The sequence below is a fragment of the Phocoena sinus genome, chromosome 9 (assembly GCF_008692025.1).
Source record: "Phocoena sinus isolate mPhoSin1 chromosome 9, mPhoSin1.pri, whole genome shotgun sequence".
Lineage (NCBI taxonomy): Eukaryota > Metazoa > Chordata > Mammalia > Artiodactyla > Phocoenidae > Phocoena > Phocoena sinus.
In genome coordinates, this window is record NC_045771.1 from 37,691,896 (window position 1) to 37,705,172 (window position 13,277).

At 40.0% G+C, this 13,277-nt stretch overlaps 1 protein-coding gene across 1 annotated transcript in view; it reads left to right on the forward strand.

Annotated features, from left to right (window-relative positions):
- DOCK4 (dedicator of cytokinesis 4) overlaps window positions 1-13,277 on the forward strand; it is a 501,134-nt gene that overhangs the window by 361,360 nt on the left and 126,497 nt on the right. Inside the window, 5 exon segments of the mRNA XM_032643431.1 lie at window positions 2,210-2,307; window positions 2,418-2,501; window positions 2,689-2,789; window positions 4,854-4,935; window positions 5,971-6,141. Coding sequence (XP_032499322.1) covers window positions 2,210-2,307; window positions 2,418-2,501; window positions 2,689-2,789; window positions 4,854-4,935; window positions 5,971-6,141 — 536 coding nt within the window.

A 13,277-nucleotide genomic window follows, 5' to 3' on the forward strand; every position in this document is an offset into this window, starting at 1 on the left:
ATTGCCAAATCAAGTAGATATTTTAAGCTTCTTAAAAGTGGGGATCAGAAAAGGAATTACTTTACTTGTTTGTCAGCTTCCTTGGACTGTTAAACACAACTGTTTAAAAAGTTATGAGAAAATAAAAACAGTGCTTAAATTAAGTCTAACATTTGTGCAGGTACTGACTCCCTACGTCCCTTTCCTACCCCCAGTGATGGGTGGTTTAGTCAGTCTCTTCCTGAGATTGTGATTAAAAAAAAACAAAAGTAGGGATCATGCCATCTACCTATTTTATAGCTCTTGGTAGATTAGTCATACAGTCAGTATACACGTAAATGATAATTGAATGGAATTTATAAAATTCACATTTTTCAGAAGTAGGTCCTAGCTCCAAATTTGCAACTAATGTATCTTCAAATGGCTAAAATAGAGGCCCAAGAGATGACAATTTTGACTTGGTTCTGAGTTCTTGGCATACATGAATTTTTTTTTAAGTATTTAAATTTTTTATTTTAATTCTGTAACAATGACATTTTGCTAAGGGAAAAAAAAAATGTTTCCTCACACAACAGATCTTTGTTTTGTTTTTGTTTTTGCGGTACGCGGGCCTTTCACTGCTGTGGCCTCTCCCGTTGCGGAGCACAGGCTCCGGACGCGCAGGCTCAGCGGCCATGGCTCACAGACCTAGCCACTCCGCGGCATGTGGGGTCTTCCCGGACCGGGGAACGAACCCGTGTGCCCTGCATCGGCAGGCGGACTCTCAACCACTGCGCCACCAGGGAAGCTCTGACCAATCATTTTTTAAAAGGTTTCAATCATATCTCCAGGGTGTCTGAGTTAGACATGAGTATTTAACATTTTTAGGATTTTCTGTTATGAAAATAGTCATAAATCTCTTTTTCACTGTCAGTATTGAAAAAAATTCCCTCATTTTTCTAGTTCTGAATCCTCCTCCTCCTCTTACCCCTATTTGTTATGGGCAAATATTCTCATTTAGTACCATATTTCTTTCTTTTAAGTTGTTTGTAAAGTTTTTCTTTTGAATCTGACTTTGGTAGAGGTTGCTTCTATTTCCTCTTGAGATTCTTATGCTTTTTTCGCATCTTTATTCACTACATCATATTTTCTTTCTCATCATAACTACTCTTCCTTGATCTCTTGGATTGTGTTTGTTTGGTTTGTTTCTTGTTTCCACATCGGTCTTTCTGTCTCTCAGCAAGTCCCATTTGGGTTTTTCTTGAAACAAGTGCTTTGAAGTAGAAAACCCCTCCTGGCTTCTCTCTTGGCCGTTCTAGTCTCTCAGCCCCACTGAGCACCAGGAGACCAGCCCTGCCAGGTTCCCCTGCCCGCGGCACATCCTGCTCGCACGTGCCTTGTCAGTTCTCACTGCTTTCATTGGCCTCCAGACACCACCGTCTCCCTGATCCCTTTGGAGACCAGTGAAGCTGGACACCGTGTTCAGGACCTTCTGCCCAGGAAGGATGAGGGAAGGATTTATTCCCTCACGAGGTGAAGAGGTTCCCTGAGGGCCCTGCTAGACTCAGGACCCACATGTTATCAGTTCAGGGAAAGGAGGAAATTGAAGAGCTGGGCCAGAGTCTAGGATGGAAGATGATCATGGAGTCCAGGAACTGGCCCTCTCAGGTCCAAAGGCTCACTAGATGGTCTGACAATTGACTGGCTTTGTCATCACGGTGCAGGGACCTTCTAGTCATGCCAGGTTTGGGCCACATTGTCAAGAAGACCTTCATTGCCGAGTGGAATTTGTTGCTAGGCAGAGTGCTATATGCTGGGGGCACAAATATGAATAAAGTGGGTTCCCAGCCCTCAAGAATCTCCCACTTTAATGGGAGGAGGCAGAAAATCATTCAGCCAGTATTTACCAAGTGCCTGCTATGTGCCTGCCCTGTTCCAGATGCTGGCACTGTGTTAGGGCCAAACTCGCACACTCTCTTGTTCTGCTGGAATTTACAGTCTAGTGGGGGCAAAGACAGATAGCTAGCCTGAGAACTGAAGGATAAGTAGGAGTTTGTAAGTCAAGGGCATTGGGAAGGGAGAAATAATTAGAATACACTGTAATAAATGCCATTCAGAGGCCTAGTGGGAGGACCTGGGAGCCTGCAACTTGGGTGACCAAGAGGCAATGTGTGTAAGAATTCAGTGTTTACAGTAGAACACTTTCGTGTTCTCTATCAAGGCAACTAATTTTCCTTTTCTGTTTGGAAAGGTGATATGCTTGATCTTTTGAAATGGAGAACCCACCCAGACAAGATCACAGGCTGTCTTTCTAAATTAAAGGAAATAGATGGCTCAGAGATAGTAAAGGTATATATGCTATTTTGTTATCCCTCTCTTGGAAATTCGTGGGATAAAGAATATTTAGAGGGGAAGGAAAGCGGATATTTTATTTATGCTTTTACTTCTTTATCCAACAGTTTCTGCAAGATACACTGGATACCTTGTTTGGAATTTTAGATGAAAATTCCCAAAAATATGGGTCTAAAGTGTTTGATTCTTTGGTGAGTTTAAATTCACTTTAATTATATCTTAATTTTGACTTTCCTAAAGCTGTTATAAATCGTGCACATAATAGCATGAGCTTACTTGAAAAGAAACCTTCCCCCTCCCCTCTACCAAAAAAAAATCTTGGTTTGTGTTCAGTTTTATAAAGCTCCTTTTTTTTTTTTTTTTTTTTTTTTTTTTTAGGTTCACATAATAAATTTGCTGCAAGATAGCAAATTTCATCATTTTAAACCTGTAATGGACACTTATATTGAGAGTCATTTTGCTGGGGCACTTGCATACAGGTAAGGCCCTTTATCTTGTAATTGGTGTAGAAGCAGTTTCTTTTGAGCTTTTTAAAGCAGAACCAACTATACAGGAAAATTTTGAAGGGAGTGTAGGAAGAAGTGAAGCACAGCCACTGAAGTGTCTCTTGCGACAATTCCTCCTTTCTCACACACCTTCTTTTAATGGCTGGAACTAATTTTGATTAAAAGGGGGAAAAAAGGAACTTCCTGAATTCTGTCCCTGAAACCTAAAATATAAGGTATTTTCTTCTTGTCTCTGTTTCACTTGATATTCTTTAGCCTAAAATATCTGGTCATTTCACTTTGGCTGTCAAGAGCCCCATTTAATCACCACACTCCTTGATGATTCTAGATGTCTTTAAGAAAGAAATATGATGGGAAAAGAATCTTTGCCATCATACCATTTTAAAGTCATTTGTTCATTCATCTGTTAATATTTACTGAGTGCCTACTGCATACCAGGCACTATGCTTTGTGCTGATCATATGAAGACCTGGTCCCTGGCTGCAAGCAGTTCAGTCATTGGACTCTACCCTTTGTTACCAGCTGCCATTTTAACTGCTGGTCCGTTCCTGTCAGCTCAGATAATGCAAGCAAGGCTAAAAGTGAATGAATAATGACATGCTTTAGCTGGTTCCTGCCTCCACGTAGCCCAGGTGATAGTTGCCAGAAGGTGACAACGTCCCTCTTTCTGTCCTATCATGACATCTTCCTGGTTTGGGGCCCTTGCTTAAATACAGCCCTGAAATGTACCCCAAAGTTCTATCTCCCCATTACACTCTTGTCATTGCTATTCTGCCAAAGTTTTTACCTTATACTTTAAGCACCTATAGGTATGTACATGCACAATCATCTATTCCCAGAGGTGTGTTTTAAAGAGCATGGAATCAGGGTTCCCCATCTATGTATTGTATAAAAGATAGTAGGTAATCAGTTAAGCGTTTGATCCCGTTCCTTTGGGTATTCCCCACCATAGCCTGGTAAGATTTACGCCTCTGGCGTTTAAATGAATGGAATCATTTTTGCAAGACTTGACCCTCTGCCAGCATGAGAGGGTGAAATGTAACAACAGGGATAGTTTTGAAATGTTGGCCCGACTTTGCCCCTTGGCCTAACAATTTGGGCTCTGGTGTGAGGTGGTCACCACCTCCAACTGAGACTATCATTGGAAGGTAGAGAAAGAGGGTGTAATTTCTAAATTTCAGGTTGGCCAGGAAGGCAGCTAATAAGTCCTAATAAGGCCTGTGGAGTTGTCTTGAGCTGTGGGTGGCCAGAAACTCACCGACAGATCATCTTCAAAATAGCGCTCCCAGCAGCATCTACCTACTGGCACATCCATGGATTCTCTCCTGACAGAAAAGAGGAGCATTTTTAAAAACTGCTCTGTTTCCTAGAAACCAAGAACTGACCAGTGTTAACGGTCACACAACTGCAGTCTTGAGAATTTGGGGGGGTGGAGGTTAATTCAATTTTTGTTTCTTAAAACAATGAGACTTGGGTTTTCTGGAAATTACTAAGGCATACTTTGACAGTAAGCCTCATTCTTCCCACAGGTCAGAGAATTGGCTTGATAACTCCATGGGGGTGTGCTTTGAAATGGGGAGGTATTACCTTCATCCCTCCCCACACCCCCTTTTGCCTCCAGCCGAATATTTCATCCAACTGTTTATGTAGTCGCTGGGGAGGAAATCCCAATTAGCAGTTGTCCAAGATTGACCATGACAGTCATATTCAGGCACTCCCTTGGCCAGAGTCCTTTTCTCAGATATTTGTGTTCACCCATTGGAAGCACTGCCAGAAACAGCAGGGCCGATGGAATATGTCCAGATTGAAAGGAATCTCGCTGGGAGGAAGTGTTGTTTCTCTCTTCAGCTTCAAAAAAGGGGTAGTGATGTTGATAGGCAGACTTTGTAAAATTATTATGTTATGGCAGTTTGACAGAAAAATGTGAGAACTGTTGGGAAATGAAGCCTCCTCATGATAAACATAAGCATTTGATTTGTTGGCATTTAATTGAGAATGAGAGCAATTCTACCTTCTGCACGTCTCCTTGTATTTTAGAGATCTCATCAAAGTGCTCAAGTGGTATGTGGACAGGATCACAGAAGCGGAGAGACAAGAGCACATCCAGGAGGTGTTGAAGGTAATGACACGCTGTCAAAAACAGATCACCGTCTAACAGTGCTGTTGTGTGGTGATGCCTAAACGAATTGGTTTCCTCTACACAGACAGTAACTGGTGATGATGTATTACTGACATTCCAATTCAAGGATCTTAATCAGTTTATGGCTACTCCAGAGCTGATGAAATTTGAAAGGGACTTTGCCAAGCTTGCCCACTAGAACCTGCCTGGCATTGAATCCTTACTCCTCTGGGCTCTGAACACTTGAAGTCTAGGATTGGCAGGAGGAAGGGTTGAAAAGAAGACTGCAGATGGGCAGTTAAGCTTAGAAGTTCCTGGCTCTTGCTTCCACCACCCTGACAGAGACCATCTGAGGGCCATTCGTCTTAAGAGAGGATAATAGGATGGCTTAGCAGGGATCACAGTGAGGAAACCTGAGGTTTTACTGACTATCATGGTTTAACACTGCCCATATCTCTGGGCCCTATGTGCTCAGTATATATGGAGATGTTGATACCTTACCTGCAAACATGTTTGTAAAGAATATAGATTCTTAAAAGGATTGTCCATAACAGCTCTGGCAGTCTTTTGATTTCTGTAATTGAGTATACCCTATTTGATGTCAGTAGATAAAAGTAAACAGGTGTACATTTTAAAAAACAAGCACTTTACTCATTATAAATTTGTCATTTTGGACCAATTGAAGGTAAAATGCAAGTGGCAAGAGTACCTACCAGCAAAGCAAAATAATTTTTGAAAAACAGATTTGTTGATTAAATTTAAAAAATCATCTGAGGATCAGAAACATTTAATGTTCATACCTCTCAAGAATTACATAGAATTTAAAAATTATCTATACGTTTTCTCTCATTAGGCATCAGAGAAAAATGGCTCTTTCCCTACAAATAAATACTGTTCAAAAATATCACAGGGCCTTAGTATTTAAGTCAATATTTTAAAAGTCTAATGTTGTGCTATGGTTTTTGTGCTGTGTTATTGTCAAATAAATACCTTTGGTTTCCTTTGAAACTAATGTTTTAAAGCTTTTGTTTTAAGGCCCAAGAATATATTTTTAAGTATATCGTTCAGTCTCGAAGGCTGTTTTCCCTCGCCACCGGCGGACAGAATGAGGAAGAATTTCGCCGCTGCATTCAGGAGCTCCTCATGTCAGTCCGTTTTTTTCTTTCACAAGAAAGCAAAGGGTCTGGAGCATTATCTCAATCACAGGTAATTTTTTTTTTCATCTCTGCTGAATAGAGGAAAAATGAGTCCAATTTATTTATTTTTACACAACCGCATAAGTGAATATTTTCTCCATCAGCAACCTGTAGCTCCAACTTATATTTGTAGCTTAACTGAGACTTTTAAAAAGTCCCTCAGCTTCCGAACGCCAGCAGAACAGAAGTTAGGTTGTCTTTCCTCGGACTGTTCTCGCTCTGAATGGAGAGCCTGTTGGTTTGCACCAGCCTCCATTCCAGTTTCTAGAACACATATACTGATAGAGATACCCTGTCAGCGTCAGCCAAGGAGAAGGAATTTCGCTCTAGCCAATCTGCTGCAGTTGTTTTCCCCAGGCCTTGTGCTGCTTCTTTTTTTAGTTCCCCGACCGGGGTGGAACCCGAGCCCCCGCAGTGAGAGCGCCAAGTCCTAACCACTGGACCACCAGAGAACTCCCTTGTGCCGCATTTTAATCTGTGGGCTTGGGACTCATTATATTGGTGTCAGCTAGATTGCGTGTTGTTTTGTCTTATTTAACTTGACGCTAATCGTCCTGGAACTGATCTGCTATGACCAGTGCTGAGCGGTTGCTGCCAAATTCTATGACCAGGAGTAGCTGCCCATGTTTTGTTTAAGAACAGGATCTATACACTTTCCAAATAGCGTGGCCTTGAACATGTGCCGAGATATAATTCTGAATATCTTTCTCTACACTTTCTTAATCCTTATTGTACATGTTTAATTCTAATAACTTGGTTTAATAACTTGTCAGATGGAGAAGCAACCTCTTTACTACCATCCCCTGGAGACTTGAGACTTATAATCACTGAGAGTTGGGAAATAAAATGGGAGATTAGGAGACAAAACTAGATCCCTAAGAGTATTGTTGTAATTTGGTGTCATTTGACATTTGGAAGGCGTTATATGTAATGGCAAAACACTAGAAATGTACCACCCCCCCCAATAATAGAGCCATGTTTTTCTGACTGTTTGGGGCTATTCTGTTACTTTCTTCTTTGCAGAGGTGGACTCATCTTCCATCTGGTTAAGGATACGGGCTCTTTTAATGTCAATTTTGGCTTCTCTTGTCAACGGTACAATCACTGCACATTAGGAAACTTGCCAGAAGCCTCAGTGTCAAGTTGGCCCACTAACCAGACCCTACCTATCAGCCATTGATATTTGAAAAGGATACTGTAACAGGTTAACATATATCCCTTTAGATGAAAGTTCTCAGAAGTTCACTACTTTTACAAAAGCTATTGAAAAGTTGAGTTTTCATTTTGAGATTTTTCTGAAACAAAACAAAACAAAACAAGCCTTTATCAGTTACAGGGATAAAACTTACTTAATCCATAACTGAAAAATATTCTCTTACTCTTAAGAGTAACTTTAAGTCATGGTTTCTTAATGAGATGCCTTTGTAGGGACTCAAGAGATTTTTCTCTTCTTTAAAGTTGGAGAAATATTCTTTTACCTTAGTTGTGTTTCCACCGAACCCTAGCAGTCACCCTGAGATGATTTCGGCTGCTGAGGTACAACCACAATATAGAGCAGCCTCCTTTTCTTTGTTTAACATACTGAACTCCAACTGCTCTTGATTCTCTAAGTTCTATCCCTCCATCAAGATAGTAAAACAACTTTATGCACCTTCAAAGAATCATATTTGATTCTTCTTTTTTGGCCCTTAGCTTTTTATCAAGAGATGATATATAAAATGTATAATAGTTTCTAAATATCTTCATAAACTCTACTGAAGTCGTTCCCTATTATTTTATGCAGTATCCTATACTTGAAAATTTTGAAATGATAATTTTATTTAGTTTAATGCTAAGAGAAAATTTATACAAAATAATGAAGCAGTTAGTTTTCTTCATTAAGCAATGAGGACTTTGTTCCTTTATGTTTTGGGAGAATGCTAAACACTTCTTCCCATTCCAAGTCCCCCTTTGACCCCACACTTTCTTAGCTCTCTCTTCCAAGAAGGAAAGGTCACTAATCTGATTGATCCAACAGTTAGGTTTCTGTTGCTGCATAACAAATGACCACCGTGGCTTTAGATAACACCCTTTATTAGCTCAAGTTCTGTAGGTTGGAAGGCTTGGTCAGGTCTTGGTCCTACAGCCAAAATCAAGGTATTGGCTTTGATGGCTTATCTGGAGGCTCTGGGGAGGAATTCACTTTCTAGATCTTTCAGGCTTTTGACAGGCATTAGTTTCCTTGTGAGTGAGATTCCCATTTCTATGCTGGCTGTCACCCAGGGGTGGGAGGAGGATCTGGGTGCTCTCAGTTCCTAGAGGCCACTTGCATTCCTTGGTGTGTGGCCCCTCCATCCTCGAAGCCAGGCACAGTTTGTCACATCCTTCTCATGCTTCAAATCTCTGAGTTCCCCCACCATGAGCCAGAGAAAACTTCTGCATGGGAACAGCATCAGAGGACAAAGTTCATGGAGATCATCTTAGAACTCTGCCTACCGTGTCCAGAGCCAGGGTTACCCACTGGTCCTTAAAGATTCTTGCCTGAAAGACAAAAACCCAGTATCCTTGCTCCATTTTGCATTTTTTCCATGTGAGCTACAACTCAGAGCAAATTCCGTCTCCTGGAGGTAGAATAGCCGTCCCAGCAATCCTTCAGGTTGGATCAATGGATGGCTGCTCTGTATATCTGGCCATCCTGGTACTAGGACTTTCATTTAGTACTCCTGGCCTAAGCCCAGCCTGTTAATGACTCTGTCCTTAGGAGCCCTGCCCTGGGCAGGACTGAAGGCTTAGTCAGCTATATACAGTGGATCTTGTTTTCCCATTCCAAGGACAGGTCTCTACCTTGGAAACCCCAAGAAAAGAGGAATGGCAGAAGGAGTTGAGGCCCAAGACCCTGCCCCAAGTTCCTATTAATTATCTTTCTCTATTTGCCTTGGCTACCAAGAAGGTCAAAACAAAATCATGTTTTTATTTTTATTTTCAGTAAAAATCTTTAGCTTAGATAGCTATTACAGCTGTCTTTCTGCCTCATCACAACGTCCCTTGTTCCTTTATCCTTTTTAATAATTGTATCTTACACTGCAAGCACATTCAAATACCTTTTTGAAATAAAGAGGTATAAATAAAGAATTGATGGATAAATTAAGGGATTCCTGAGGAAAGTCAACTTAGGTGACTTTAGTGACCAGAAAACTGGGCTCATTTTATTTTAATTTTTTTTACATTTCATCTGTATGACTCAGCTCTTTGCAGAGTGAAATGAAGGCTATATAAATATAGTCTTTACCAGGGAATATCAGGTTATTAATTTTAAGTACATTCAAGAAAATCTATAAATTTTAAGAGTCAAGGGGAAAACATAGCTCTTGACCCCAGCACCTTAAGCATTCTGATGGTTCTGGCATCAAAAACAGGTCTTGGCTCTTCTACAATTTCTGCTGCTGCTATACAGGTAAATACCAAACTCCATGACTTTGAATTTAATTCTGTGTTTGAATCATCAGTACTTGTAGACTTGAGCTACCTTCTCCTGGTGTCAGATCTCAATGGTAAACCCACCAGCCCTTGAATCTCATATTACAAAAAGTGCCTCTTCCTTCACCAGGTGTTTGAGGCTGATCGACTTTTCCTTCCACTGCCCTCCTTTTGTGGAATTTTAAAAGGCTGAGTTTGTTTCGATGTACAATCCTAGCCCAGTTTTGTTTTTTTTTTTTAATTTTTTTTTTCAGAGACTTAATCATTGCTTTATTCGACTATTCTGAATTCCTGGTACATCACAAATGCAATGAATTTGTTTAAAAATTGATTATTCAATATTTTTTAAATATTTGTGATATAAAGTGGGGCTAAGTGTATTTTATTTTGTATTCTTTATCTTTTTAACATCTTTACTGGAGTATAATTGCTTTACATTGTTGTGTGAGTTGCTGCTGTATAACAAAGTAAATCAGCTATATGTATACATATATCCCCGTATCCCCTCCCTCTTTCATCTCCCTCCCACCCTCCCTATCCCACCCCTCTAGGTGGTCACAAAGCACCAGGCTGATCTCCCTGTGCTATGTGGCTGCTTCCCATTAGCTATCTATTTTACATTTGGTAGTGTATATATGTCCATGCCACTCTCTCACTTCATCCCAGCTTACCCTTCCCTCTCCCCGTGTCCACAAGTCCATTCTCTACATCTGCATCTTTATTCCTGTCCTGCCCCTAGGTTCTTCAGAACCATTTTTTTTCTTTTAGATTCCATATATATATGTTAGCATACAGTATTTGTTTTTCTCTTCCTGACTTACTTCACTCTTTGACAGACTCTAGGTCCATCCACCTCACTACAAATAACTCAATTTCATTTCTTTTTATGGCTGAGTAATATTCCATTGTATATATGTGCCACATCTTCTTTATCCATTCATCTGTCGATGGACACTTAGGTTGCTTCCATGTCCTGGCTATTGTAAATAATGCTGAAATGAACATTGGGGTACATGACTCTTTTTGAATTATGGTTTTCTCAGGGTATATGCCCAGTAGTGAAATTGCTGGGTCATATGGTAGCTCTATTTTTAGTTTTTTAAGGAACCTCCATACTGTTCTCCATAGTGCTTGTATCAATTTACATTCCCACCAAGAGAGCAAGAGGGTTCCCTTTTCTCCACACCCTCTCCAGCATTTATTGTTTGTAGCTTTTTGATGATGGCCATTCTGACTGGTGTAAGGTGATAACTCATTGTAATTTTGATTTGCATTTCTCTAATGATTAGTAATGTTGAGCATACCTTCACGTGTTTGTTGGCGATCTGTATATCTTCTTTGGAGAAATGTCTATTTAGATCGTCTGCCCATTTTTGGATTGGGTTGTTTGTTTTTTTGTTATTGAGCTGCATGAGCTGCTTGTATATTTTGGACATTAATCCTTTGTCAGCTGCCTCGTTTGCAAATATTTTCTCCCATTCTAAGGGTGGTCTTTTCGTCTTGTTTATGATTTCCATTGCTGTGCAAAAGCTTTTAACTTTCAGTAGGTCCCATTTGTTTATTTTTGTTTTTATTTCCATTTCTCTAGGAGGTGGGCCAAAAAGGATCTTGCTGTGATATATGTCATAGAGTGTTCTGCCTATATTTTCCTCTAAGAATTTTATATATAGTGTCTGACCTTACATTTAGGTCTTTAATCCATTTTGAGTTTATTATTGTGTATGGTGTTAGGGAGTGTTCTAATGTCATTCTTTTACATGTAGCTGTCCAGTTTTCCCAGCACCACTTATTGAAGAGGCTATCTTTTCTCCATTGTATATTCTTGCTTCCTTTATCAAAGATAAGGTGACTATATGTGCGTGGGTTTATCTCTGGTCTTTCTATCTTGTTCCATTGATCTATATTGCTGTTTTTGTGCAACTACTATATGTCTTGATTACTGTAGCTTTGGAGTATAGTCTGAAGTCAGGGATCCTGATTCCTCCAGCTCCATTTTTCTTTCTCAAGATCACTTTGGCTATTTGGGGTCTTTTGTGTTTCCATACAAATTGTGAAGTTTTTTGTTCTAGTTCTGTGAAAAATGTCATTGGTAGTTTGACAGGCTTACATTGAATCTGTAGATTGCTTTGGGTAGTATAGTCATTTTCACAGTGTTTATTCTCCCTATCCAAGAATATGGTATATCTCTCCATCTGTTTGTATCATCTTTAATTTCTTTGATCAGTGTCTTATAGTTTTCTGCATACAGGTCTTTTGTCTCCTTAGGTAGGTTTAATCCTAGGTATTTTATTCATTTGTTGCAGTGGTAAATGGGAGTGTTTCCTTAATTTCTCTTTCAGATTTTTCATCATTAGTGTATAGGAGTGCAAGAGATTGCTGTGCATTTATTTTGTATCCTCCTACTTTACCAAATTCATTGATTAGCTCTAGTAGTTTTCTGATAGCATCTTTGGGATTCTCTATGTATAGTATCATGTCATCTGCAAACAGTGACAGTTTTACATCTTCTTTTCCGATTTGGATTCCTTTTATTTCTTTTCTTCTCTGATTGCTGTGGTTAAAACTTCCAAAACTATGTTGAATAATAGTGGTGAGAGTCAGCAACCTTGTGTTGTTCCTGATAGTGGAAATGCTTTCAGTTTTTCACCATTGAGAATGATGTTGGCTGTGGGTTTGTCATATATGACCTTTATTTTGTTGAGATAAGTTCCTTCTATGCCTACTTTCTGGAGAGTTTTTATCATACATGGGTATTGAATTTTGTGGAAAGCTTTTTCTGCATCTATTGAGATGATCATATGGTTTTTATCCTTCATTTTAAGAGGGTGTTTAATGTTGGTTGATTTGTGTATATTGAAGAATCCTTGCATTCCTGGGATAAACCCCACTTGATCGTGGTGTATGATTCTTTTAATGTGCTGCTGGATTCTGTTTGCTAGTATTTTGTTGAGGATTTTTGCATCTCTGTTCATCAATGATATTGGCCTGTAGTTTTCTTTTTTTGTGACATCTTTGTCTGGTTTTGGTATCAGGGTGATGGTGGCCTCATGGAATGAGTTTGGGAGTATTCCTCCCTCTGCTATATTTTGGAAGAGTCTGAGAAGGGTAGGTTTTATCTCTTCTCTAAATGTTTATTAGAATTCTCCTGTGAATCCATCAGGTCCGGGGCTTTTGTTTGTTGGAAGATTTTTTTGTGTGGTACACGGGCCTCTCACTGTTGTGGCCTCTCCTGTTGCGGAGCACAGGCTCCGGACGCGCAGGCCCAGTGGCCATGGCTCACGGACCCAGCTGCTCTGCAGCATGTGGGATCTTCCCGGACCGGGGCACGAACCTGTGTCTCCTGCATCGGCAGGTGGACTCTCAACCACTGCGCCACCAGGGAAGCCCTGTTGGAAGATTTTTAATCACAGTTTCAGTTTCAGTGCTTGTGATTGGTCTGTTTATATTTTCTACTTCTTCCTGGTTCAGTCTCCGAAGGTTGTGCTTTTCTAAGAATTTGTCCATTTCTTCCAGGTTGTCCATTTTATTGGCATATAGTTGCTTGTAGTAATCTTTCATGATCCTTTGTATTTCTGCAGTGTCAGTTGTTACTTCTGCTTTTTCATTTCTAATTTTGTTGATTTGAATCTTCTCCCTTTTTTCTTCATGGGTCTGACTAATGGTTTAGCAATGTCGTTTATCTTCTCAAAG